The 13,105-nt window shown below is 40.0% G+C and overlaps 1 protein-coding gene across 1 annotated transcript; it reads right to left on the bottom strand.

The window, feature by feature from the left end:
• Positions 1–397: 397 nt before the first annotated feature.
• LOC110529215 (toll-like receptor 5) lies at positions 398–7,902 on the bottom strand. The gene is given in 3 exon segments (XM_036986833.1): positions 398–893; positions 895–1,299; positions 7,775–7,902. Coding segments are annotated over 3 exon segments (1,029 nt in total).
• Between the last annotated feature and the right edge of the window lie 5,203 nt (positions 7,903–13,105).

Genomic DNA, 13,105 nt, shown 5'->3' with positions numbered 1-13,105 from the left:
CGACAGACATGGCAGCTCTGCTTCTAGCGCCAAAGCAATTTCGCAGTATTTTGTTTGGTGTAATTTCTGTCAGAAAAAATCATTAAAAGTACAAGCATTTTGCTACACCCGCAATAACACCTGCTAAATATGTGTATGTGACCAATACATTTTATTTATACAGAAGGTAACGTTTCACAGTTCCAATATTAGTGAATAAAGGTTGACTGCCACCTAGTGGTCAAAAACAAGCTATGCCAAAAGACAGAGGACCCTCTCCATTTTGCTTGTATTCAACATAGTAAAAATTCTTAATGTTATACAGACAAAATAAAAATGACTGATGTACGAATTCACAGTACAGTTAAATAAGATTTTCACTTAAGCATACAGGCTGTGGAAAAATGAGTCAACAACATTAAGTTCCAACTGTCATATTTGCAAGTGTGATACACCCATTGTTATCTTTGGAAGTGTACTTTTTCTCCTTAAGAATCTTGGACATGAGCTTCTCATAGAACCATTGAATATCCTGTGTGTCCTCCGGCCACTGCAGGTACTCCCTCTTCTGGGCAAAGGTCCTAATACCTTCATGTTTCATCAGTCTGTAATGGGGGACATTCCCCACGACCACCATGATGAGAACATCTCTGAGCTCCTCCAGCATCCTGCTCTGAGCCAGGGTAAAGGCCTCCAGGCACCAGCCGTCCTTGAGGAACTCTTTAGAGACGATACAAACGGTCTTCCTGCTCCCCCATATGGCGTCCCTGATATTGAACAGGTGATCTTCACCTGGGATGAAGTCTCTGACCTCGAAGCAGCAGCGGAGGACGTTTCGCTCCGCGAACTGAGAGTCTAGTCTGTTCAACAGGGCGGTTTCTACCCACTTGTAGTCGTTGTTGCTGAAGCACAACGATCCTGGCGGTCAACTATTTGTAAACTTTGAAGAGGAATCCACGGAGACGAGCAAAAACGATTGATCCGAACTTGATCAGGATGATGAGGGCTGTGCAGCCGATGAAGAGTGAGAGCCTCAGCTCCTGAACCAGCCTCTTATCATCCTCCTCACACGATATGACTGAGCTGTAATTCAACAGGCTGATGCCATGGAGATCTGAAGGAAACTCACAGCTGAATTCATTCACGCCAGGGTCAGGAAATGTCACATTAGTCCCTTTCAGCCACGTCAGAAAGGCCACATTCACAGTGAAATTGATTCTCTTACAAGTTGATCCAGCTGATAGAATGGAAAGCTTCTGGGTCAGGAGAGGCCAGGAAATTGTAAGAGAGGTCAACTGTTTTGAGACTCTGGACAAATGTCTGGTTTGAGGTATATGAGTGAGTTGAAGTGAAGATCCATCTCTTCCATAGAGATGAGGCCTTTAAATATACCATCTGGGAGAGCCTGCAGGGAGTTAAAGCTTAAAGCCAGGCTTAAAAGCTTGCCAAGATTTTCAAATACATGCATACACTCTCCCCGTTTCACTCAACTTTGAACATAAATCCAATGACATGGTGCCATTTGTCGTTGATTTCACATTGAATTCACATTAGTTGACAACTCAACCAAATGTAAATCAAAAATAGACATCGAAATGATGTCTGTGCCCAGTGGGATGAGAGCATTGGGCAATTCAATTAGGGCCTCAATTTATTTGATTTGGCATAACTCTTATCATATGAGTAAAAAGGGGTATCCTGACACTTTTTAGGTAAACAGCTGAGTGATCGGGTTCGAGAAATGTAACCATTGATGGAACAAGGACTGACCATCTGAGAGTTTTGAAGCTCTACAGTTTTACTTTACAATTACAGTGTTTGCAAACAATTGAGTTAGACAAGCTGACATGTTGGGTTATGATGGGGTTAGTTAGACATAAGCTCGTGAGGCATGTATTCATTCTATTTTTTCAAGAATCAGAAAATTGATGTAGGCCTACCAATCCCAGATTCCCCCTTTAAATGTACTTCTCTAGAGGCTGCAATTCTGAGACATTTTATAAAGTTGCCATCCAAAGAACTGTGACGTGTTAATTGACTCCAAGATGACAGCAATTGTTCATGTCTGGTGCTTCAATGCGTATTGGTGTCTTTGCATTGTAACCCCTCCAAAACAATAGTCTGGGTACCAGTCTTTTTAGCTAACATTCCACAATTGACACTTGTGTTGGCACAGGAGTAGTAAGGATTGGAACGTTAACTAAAAAGACTGGTAATAGCTGAACTGAGACGGCAACCAGGCTACCATTTTTTCTTCTTCTGATATATCAACTATTGGCCGACAAAATAATGCAATTATTATAGTAGGCCTAAACAGTAGATTAAATGTAAAAGTTGTGTTACCTGAAGTCATGCGCGCGCTGATAACCCAAATATGCGTCGAGCTGGTGAGTACATTTATGGGATAGGTTACACCCCTCTCAGATAAATCAAGCACTGAGCGGTCCCTTTAGCATGGCCCGGTGCCCCGTGTAAGGTGAAGATTTTATTTTACGACTAATGGAACGAATCCCCCTACTGTTTTTCATAAATTCCTCCCCAGAAACGGGGAGGATCTAACTGCAGACATCATCTCTCAGGCCCCCCGCTATACTGCCACCTACTGGTGGGAATAGTTTATAGACATCATCTCTTAGGCCCTTAAGTTTTCAGGCCCCTCTCCAATGCCAGGGGCCTCATTTATAAACGTTGTTTATGCACAAAATCTGCCCCCAAAACATGTGTGGGCCAGTTTCATGCAAAAGTGGGAGTCTATTTCCTATGATGTATTTCATTTTCATCATCATTGCAGAATAAATTCCTCACCTTTACCGACTCTGATGGTTTCATATGAGCTAAATAGCCAACAAGTTAGGAAGGCCATTCGTCCCATCTCTAATTTAATTGGACCCACTTCACAGTAGTAAATTGATAAGTTATTTCAAGTGTTTTGCTCTATTTGACCCGGTCCAAAGTGCAGTTAATGGTAGAACAGATGGTTCACCTTTTCCAATGACTTTTGAAGGCTACGTTTAAATACTATAATGTCACATTTCTCGAGTAGACAATATTTCCTTTAGAAACATAGATAAATATAATACATATAATACATACAGTGCATTCAGAAAGTATTCAGACCCCTTCCCTTAACAACATTTTGTTATGTTACAGCCTTATTCTGTAAAATGGATGATTTATTTTCCCTCATCAATCTACACACAATACCCCATGATGAAAAAGCGAAAACAGGTTTTTAGAAATGCTTGCAAATGTAAAAAAACAACAGAAATACCTAATTTACATAAGTATTCAGACACTTTGCTATGAGACTCGAAGTTGAGCTGAGGTGCATCCTGTTTCCACTGATCATCCTTGAGATGTTTGTACAACTTGATTGGTGTCCACCTGTGGATTGGAGTCCACCTGTGAATCATGTAATAACCAAAAAAGGGTTAAACAAATCGAAATGTATTATAGCCACCCTTTTCCTTGATGACAGCTTTGCACACTCTTGGCATTCTCTCAACCAGCTTCACCTGGAATGCTTTCCCAACAGTCTTGGAAGGAGTTTCCACATATACTGAGCACTTGTTGACTGCTTTTCCTTCACTCTGCGGTCCAACTCATCCCAAACCATCTCAATTGGGTTGAGGTTGGTGATTGTGGAGGCCAGGTCATCTGATGCAGCACTCCATCACTCTCCTTCTTGGTCAAATAGCCCTTACACAGCACTGGAGGCATGTTGCGTCCTTGTCCTGTTGAAAAACAAATGATCGTCCCACTAAGTGCACACCAGATGGGATGGCATATCGCTGCAGAATGTTGTGGTAGCCATGCTGGTTAAGTGTGGGTCTTCCTTTCCTGTGGTGGTCCTCATGAGAGACAATTTCATCATAGCGCTTGATGGTTTTTGCGACTGCACTTGAGGAAGTTCTTGAAAATTTCTGCATTGACTGACCTTCATGTTTTAAAGTCATGTTGGACTGTAATTTTTCTTTGCTTATTTGAGCTGTTCTTGTCATAATATGGATTTGGTCTTTTACCGAATAGGGCTATCTTCTGTATACCCACCTCTACCTTGTCACAACAAAACTGATTGGCTCAAATGCATTAAGGAAAGAAATTCCACAAATTAACTTTTAACAAGGCACACCTGTTCATTCAAATGCATTCCAGGTAACTACCTCATGAAGCTGGTTGAGAGAATGGCAAGCTGTCATCAAGGCAAAGGGTAGCTACTTTGGAAAATCTCAAATATAAAATATATGTTGATTTGTTTAACACTTTTTTAGTTACTACATGATTCCATATGTGTTATTTCATAGTTTTGATGTCTTCACTGTTATTTTACAATGTAGAAAATAGTAGAAATAAAGAAAAAAAAAACACTGAATGAGTAGGTGTGTCCAAATTTTTGACTGGTACTGTACATTTTAAGCTAAAACATTGCACATTAATTATACTACAATGTTGGCATTGCCTAAATGAAAAACTTGGATAATTTTATTTCCCTTTTGACCCACATTTGAAACGCATTGACAAAATAGGAAACCAGAATATCAAGTGTGAGTTAAACACAAGCATTGAGATCCCCTCAACAAAGCATGCAATCTGTAATACTATGCTAACATTCATTTAGTCATTTTCATTCAACACCGAAAGCTCGTCAGAGTATAGTCATATCATCGACGGGTCCTGGCGTCGGAGAGGGGCCTGAGAGATTATCTCTAAACTTGTCCCACCAGTAGGTGGAAGTATAGAGAGTGGCCTTGGGGAATTGCCACAGGAAGATGTTTTGAGTAGGAAGTGCTGAGTGAAAGGGTTGGAAAAAATCCCCTTCATAATAAAGTATTTGCAGGCTAACAATAAAATACAATTCCTAATGTGATGAGTACACTAAGCATAGGACAATATTCGGCAACAGTAGTCACTGTAGCCTGAAGTAAATAGAAATACATTTGCCAAAATAAATGTTTTACTCCTGTCTATACAGAAATAAATAAGATACTTCCACATACTTCACCAGAGACCATGATTTAGCCACAGAGCAGCATTAGCTTATTTTAAAGCTGTGAATTGGTTCAAATCACAAGCATGTAGATCTATATACCGAGTTGGGAAGCCAGCAATTTGAGTAGCTCTCGTGGCATTAGGCCTAGTTGATTATTGAGATGTGGCTGTTAGTGAAGATAATGTGTCTTGAATATAATTTCAAATGTTGAGACAAGAAGGGGAGAGGTGTGTGACAAAGATATTGGTATGTCTCTCTTCAAAATCCGCTCAGCTCTCCAGAATGAGCAGAGCTGTCTCCCGCCAATTCTTGCTCATTCATTGTTTTATTGTGTTAATTGTTTGCCTTTTGATGGTTTATTTTTAGACATTCCACATTATATATGTCACTAGTTGTAAATTTACCGTTAATTCCTATCATTTGGTTGCATTCATGTCTGTTAATTTCTGTTAATGCATGGATTAATCAGGCCTACAGCCATTTACCATTCTCACAACCTGCTACACTTGTGAGAAACACATTTGGTTTATTTCATACCATCATTTACAAGCTTTGTCAATTTTTTCATTGTATTTGGTTTGTGACCTCCATGTGAGCAATGAGCATGTGTCTGGTTTCTCTGTCCTTTTAATGTTGACGGAGCATGCGTGCCTGGGCACGCATAGATATAAGCTAACTGTCCTTCTGCGCACAAATGTAGGTATGTGCCCATTTGGGGATTTGTTTGATTTCCGAGTATCTGAACTCTCCACCACAAGCTGAGCTTCTCAGTCATTTTGTCTTCACCTCACACAGTAAGTCAAATAATTGTATTTTTCTAATACTTTGTGAATGATAATAGTTCCTCATAGCATTTGAAAAATCTTCCCCACCCCCCCCAATAATCACCATGCCTCAGTGTGAAAGAGATGTCATGCTCATAAGATCCCATACAGTGAGTGCCTTAAGAAAGTATTCATACCAATTGACTTTTTATAAATGTTATTGTGTTACAGTCTGAATTCAAAGTGGATTAAATCAATGAAACATCTCACCCATCTACATACACAGACTCTGCTATTTCAGCCACACCCGTTGCTGACAGGTGTATAAAATAAACCACACAGTCATGCAATCTCCATAGACAAACATTGGCAGTAGAATGGCCCGTACCAAAAAGTTCAGTGACTTTCAATGTGGCACCGTCATAGGATGCCACTTTAGGTAGTCTAGTGGTTAGAGCGTTGGGCCATTAACCGAAAGGGTGCTGGATTGAATTGGATTGACAAGGTAAAAATATGTTGTTCTGCCCCTGAGCAAGGCAGTTAACCCACTGTTTCCCGGACGCCAAAGACTTGGATGTTGATTACTGATTCAGAGGGGTTGGGTTAAATGCGGAAGAGGTTTTCCTCTAGGATTTTGCCTGTGCTTAGCTGCATTCCGTTTCTTTTTTTTTATCCTGAAATACTCCTCAGTCCTTAACAATTACAAGCATGGCCATAACATATTGCAGCCACCACTATGCTTGAAAATATGGAGAGTGGTACTCAGTAATGTGTTGTATTGTATTTTCCCCAAACCTTGTATTCAGGACAAAAAGTTAATTGCTTTGTCACATTTTTTACAGTACTTTAATGCCTTATTGTTTTGGAATATTTGTATTCTTCTTTTCAATCTGTCAGTTCGGTTAGTATTGTGGAGTAACTGCAATGTTGGCCTCATGGTGAAATCCGTGAGCGGTTTCCTTCCTTTCCGGAGTTAGGAAGGACGCCTGTATCTTTGTAGTGACTGGGTGTATTGATACAACATCCAAAATGTACAGCAAAGATGGGAAAATCATACTATAAACTATATTACAGCATCACAGCTGTAAAGCAAAATTACAGTATTAAACTGGCAACTCTGGTGCCAGTATAACGCTGTAAATATGCAGGGAAATACCTACAGTAATATACAATTGTTTTACAGTACTAAGCAGCATTGCAGGTTGTCTTTAGAAGCTCCCTGAAATGTAATATTGTAAGAAAAACAATATGTGAAGAAATATACGTGAACATAACATGAATTTCACATGAAATGCACAATAACCACAAAGAACAACATTTGAAAAGAGCAATATTACAACTCCAGATAGCAGGGGAGAGAAAGAGAGGAACAGAGAGAGATACAGTGATAAGAACATTGACAAATACTGGCCAATAATGTACTTCACCATACACACACCAAAACATCAGAATAGGTCATTCTTGAAAATACAGGATTATGTAAGAAAAAAATTAAATCTAGCCTCCCGGGTGCCACCAGAGACCCTGGGTTCGCGCTAGCGTCATCCGGGTTAGGGAAGGCTTGGCCGGTAGGGATATCCTTGTCTCATCGCGCAAACCAAGGTTGCCAGGTGCACGGTGTTTCCTCCGACACGTTGGTGCGGCTGGCTTCCGGGGTTGGATGCGTGCTGTGTTAAGAAGCAGTGCGGTTTGGTTGGGTTGTGTAAACGGAGGACGCATGACTTTCAACCTTCGTCTCTCCCGAGCCCGTACGGGAGTTGTAGCGATGAGACAAGATAGTAGCTACTAAAACAATTGGATACCACGAAATTGGGGAGAAAAAGGGGTAAAATCAACACACACACACACAAAAAAAAAGACATCTAAATAGATCAATGAAAAATAGGAAATCAACAGTTGAACAGGGAGAAATTTTTACAAAAAAACATAACAAGAACTGCTTGCCTGCCTGTCTTTGAGAGAGAAACGAGAGAGAAGGATGGATAGAGAGGAGCAAGCAGGGCTAGACTGGAGCCAGAGAATCACGGTACCGCAAGCCAACACAGGCTCCGGGATGGCGCAAGCCAACACAGGCTCCGGGATGGCGCAAGCCAACACAGGCTCCGGGATCACCTCAATCTTTGAAACCCTGATCCTCCTTAGCTCTGATATGTCAACTAGGACAAACATGGACTAGAATAGAAAGATAGAGATTGCTATTACTATGACTGCTATTATTACTATGACTACTACTATGACTACTACTACTACTATCACTACTACTATTACTTTTTATTTATTTCACCTTTATTTAACCAGGTAGGCAAGTTGAGAACAAGTTCTCATTTACAATTGCGACCTGGCCAAGATAAAGCAAAGCAGTTCGACACATACAACGACACAGAGTTACACATGGAGTAAAACAAACATACAGTCAATAATACAGTATAAACAAGTCTATATACGATGTGTGCAAATGAGGTGAGATAAGGGTGGCCTTCAAAAAAAGGCCATGGTGGCAAAGTAAATACAAATAGCAAGTAAAACACTGGAATGGTAGATTTGCAATGGAAGAATGTGCAAAGTAGAAATAAAAATAATGGGGTGCAAAGGAGCAAAATAAATAAATAAATTAAATACAGTAGGGAAAGAGGTAGTTGTTTGGGCTAAATTATAGGTGGGCTATGTACAGGTGCAGTAATCTGTGAGCTGCTCTACTGTCACTATTACTATGACTACTACTATTACTATGACTACTACTACTACTATTACTATTACTATGACTACTACTATTACTATCACTATCACTATGACTACCACTATTACAATGACTACTACTACTATTACTATCACTACTACTATTACAATGAATACTACTATTCCTATTACCATGACTACTACTACTACTACTATTACTATTACTATCACTACTACTATTACTATGACTACTACTACTACTACTACTACTACTATTACTATCACTATTACTATGACTACTACTATTACTATCACAATTACTATGACTACTACTATTACTATCACTATTACTATTACTATCACTACTACTATTACTATTATTATGACTACTACTATTACTATCACTATTACTATTACTATTATTATGACTACTACTATTACTATCACTACTACTATTACTATTATTATGACTACTACTATTACTATCACTATTACTATCACTATTACTATTACTACTACTACTACTACTATTACTATTACTATCACTATTACTATTACTCACTGGGTAAAAAGGCAGATGACAACAGACAAATAAAGTTTGTGTTCATCAGGTGTGTCTGTTTGTGTACTTATGTGTTGGAATGTTTTACACTTGAACTCCTTCAGGTCTGCGAGAAAGTGTATAACATGTGGGTTAATTGCCAACGGCTTCATCTGAACGACCTTTCTGGTCTTGCGGATCACTCCTGCTTTCGCTGTGCATTTGGTTCCTTCAGGGTGTGCTCAAGCCAGGAACCTGCACAACCCAACATAGAATATATTAAATCAGTTGAGGCATTAAAAAAAATAACAATAAGAAATATCATTGCAATGTAACTAACAAATGCTAAATGTAAGTGTTGGATCAATGAATGTTCAATGCTTACCTCTGTATCAGCCCCAAGGTTGCAGAGGCCATCTCCTGGTATTCTATGTTAAAAACATAGAAGGTGCTGAAGAGCACAAAGGGCAGCAGCAAAGTTGGACTCACTGTCCAAATCACAGACCACTCTCCCCTCGATCGACGCCATTCATTTTGAGGAATATACAGTGCCTTGCGAAAGTATTCGGCCCCCTTGAACTTTGCGACCTTTTGCCACATTTCAGGCTTCAAACATAAAGATATAAAACTGTATTTCTTTGTGAAGAATCAACAACAAGTGGGACACAATCATGAAGTGGAACGACATTTATTGGATATTTCAAACTTTTTTAACAAATCAAAAACTGAAAAATTGGGCGTGCAAAATTATTCAGCCCCCTTAAGTTAATACTTTGTAGCGCCACCTTTTGCTGCGATTACAGCTGTAAGTCGCTTGGGGTATGTCTCTATCAGTTTTGCACATCGAGAGACTGACATTTTTTCCCATTCCTCCTTGCAAAACAGCTCGAGCTCAGTGAGGTTGGATGGAGAGCATTTGTGAACAGCAGTTTTCAGTTCTTTCCACAGATTCTCGATTGGATTCAGGTCTGGACTTTGACTTGGCCATTCTAACACCTGGATATGTATATTTTTTAACCATTCTATTGTAGATTTTGCTTTATGTTTTGGATCATTGTCTTGTTGGAAGACAAATCTCCGTCCCAGTCTCAGGTCTTTTGCAGACTCCATCAGGTTTTCTTCCAGAATGGTCCTGTATTTGGCTCCATCCATCTTCCCATCAATTTTAACCATCTTCCCTGTCCCTGCTGAAGAAAAGCAGGCCCAAACCATGATGCTGCCACCACCATGTTTGACAGTGGGGATGGTGTGTTCAGCTGTGTTGCTTTTACGCCAAACATAACGTTTTGCATTGTTGCCAAAAAGTTCAATTTTGGTTTCATCTGACCAGAGCACCTTCTTCCACATGTTTGGTGTGTCTCCCAGGTGGCTTGTGGCAAACTTTAAACAACACTTTTTATGGATATCTTTAAGAAATGGCTTTCTTCTTGCCACTCTTCCATAAAGGCCAGATTTGTGCAATATACGACTGATTGTTGTCCTATGGACAGAGTCTCCCACCTCGGCTGTAGATCTTTGCAGTTCATCCAGAGTGATCATGGGCCTCTTGGCTGCATCTCTGATCAGTCTTCTCCTTGTATGAGCTGAAAGTTTAGAGGGACGGCCAGGTCTTGGTAGATTTGCAGTGGTCTGATACTCCTTCCATTTCAATATTATCGCTTGCACAGTGCTCCTTGGGATGTTTAAAGCTTGGGAAATCTTTTTGTATCCAAATCCGGCTTTAAACTTCTTCACAACAGTATCTCGGACCTGCCTGGTGTGTTCCTTGTTCTTCATGATGCTCTCTGCGCTTTTAACGGACCTCTGAGACTATCACAGTGCAGGTGCATTTATACGGAGACTTGATTACACACAGGTGGATTGTATTTATCATCATTAGTCATTTAGGTCAACATTGGATCATTCAGAGATCCTCGCTGAACTTCTGGAGAGAGTTTGCTGCACTGAAAGTAAAGGGGCTGAATAATTTTGCACGCCCAATTTTTCAGTTTTTGCTTTGTTAAAAAAGTTTGAAATATCCAATAAATGTCGTTCCACTTCATGATTGTGTCCCACTTGTTGTTGATTCTTCACAAAAAAATACAGTTTTATATCTTTATGTTTGAAGCCTGAAATGTGGCAAAAGGTCGCAAAGTTCAAGGGGGCCGAATACTTTCGCAAAGGCACTGTAATAGAGTATTTCCTGAAATACACAAAAGTGTGTGTGTTAGTGTATACCTACTAGATATCTCTAGATAGGTACCACAATACTATATATTTCTGTTCCACCTTAAATTAAATAAATGTATTGCCAAGCATGATCAGCCTTAGTGTGTCTGGCAAAGGAATTTGCGCCTCAACATCAACCCGAGTTGCAATGACCTAAAATCCCAAAACCTACATATAAAAAATATTCAAATGATGTGTAATAGTATAATAAAACCATTAATCATATAAACATTATAAATATAAAAACACGATTCCTTACATCTTCCAAGAGGAACTGAGATTCGTCCTTCTCTTTGAAGTGGGTCATCAACAAAAGAATGGCAGCAGTGTCTGTTAGATCGTCATTGCCTCTGATGTCGATTTCATTCAGCAGGCACTGGATCTCTCTCCTCAGCTTGGTCTTTTGGCTTTTAAAAAAGTTGACAATTCTCTTACCCTTGTTCAGATGAGCTTGAGTCAGGCGACTGTCAATCACGATGCCAGTGAGGGTATTGAAGTGGTCGCAGAGCCATAACTTGGTGAAAAGCAAAGGCCACTGTTCCTGGAGGTCACTGACGCTTGGAGGAGGACAAGTGTCCTATCCATTGTTACAGATCCTATCCATTCTTAATTTTCTTTTTAAAAAATTCTATGAAAAACTCTGTTAGGCTATGCGCTGCACTCCATACCAGCACAAGAGGACAAACAAACAATTTACAGAAACATTTGTATATTTTTGTACTTTTTGTAATTTCTGTCCCCTTTATTGCATATGCCTCTCTCCCTCATAGCATAAACCATTTATTTTGAGGGCAAACAAATAGACTATTTACAAAACCTTTTTAACCTTGTGTGTGTGCGTACACACTTAGAAAAAAGGCTTCCGAAAGGGTTCTTTGGCTGTCCGCATAGGAGAACCCTTTTTGGTTCCAACTCTTCTGGGTTCCATGTAGAACCCTTTCCATAGAGGGTTCTACCTGGAACCAAAACGGTTATACGTGTATCTGGAATCAAAAAGGGATCTTCAAAGGGTTCTCATATGGGGACAGCCAAATAACCATTTTAGGTTCTAGATAGCACCTTTTTTCATAACAATGATGTAAATATATTTCATTTATCAATCAAGATCACACCTCTTTGGTTGAAGGACTGAAGCAATTCCCGACACTATATTGAGTCAAATGGTCTTTTATGTCCTGCGGGCTGAACATATACAAGGTCTTTAATATTCTCCACTCCAAAATTTGCCCCTACTCTTACAATAAGTGCCATAGGATTGTTAATGACCTCAGAGAGTCAGGACACCTGTTTACCGTCCTATCTGAAACACCCTACACAGGGTAGTGTCCCCAATCACTGCCCTGGGGTATTGGGATATTTTTTAGACCAGAGGAAAGAGTGCCTCCTACTGGCCCTCCAAAACCACTTCCAGCAGCATCTGGTGGCTTGCTTCTGAAGCTAAGCAGGGTTGGTCCTGGTCAGTCCCTGGATGGGAGATCCAGGGACTGACCAGGACCAACCCTGCTTAGCTTCAGAAGCAAGCCAGCAGTGGTATGCAGGGTAATATCCTGCTGGCTACTAATGGACTAATGGACTAAGGATAACAAAAGGATAACAAAAGCAGTGAGAATATTCCACTACACTTTTGCTAAATCACACACACCCCGAAACTGAATATAGCTAATGCTAACCAGATATATTTAGACTTAGAGAAAGGTGTCCAAAGGAGTTCGCCATCTCGGAGCTATAGCTAACGTTAGCAAGCACCATTCCCCATCTGAGACACCTCTCATTCCAACTACAGAATCACCCCAAAAGTATACATCCCAAGTCAAAATGCCAGCCCATGCCTGCTGACAAACTAAAGATGCATTCGACATAGCTAAACTCTCGCTCCCTCCCTAGACGAACAGGAATTGTAACTTAAATTTAAAAAAAAAAAAAAAAAATCTGATTTGTATTATTGAC

The sequence above is a fragment of the Oncorhynchus mykiss genome, chromosome 8, assembly GCF_013265735.2.
Source record: "Oncorhynchus mykiss isolate Arlee chromosome 8, USDA_OmykA_1.1, whole genome shotgun sequence".
NCBI lineage: Eukaryota > Metazoa > Chordata > Actinopteri > Salmoniformes > Salmonidae > Oncorhynchus > Oncorhynchus mykiss.
The sequence above is the reverse complement of the archived record's forward strand: the minus strand, read 5'-3'. Positions and strand labels throughout refer to the sequence as shown.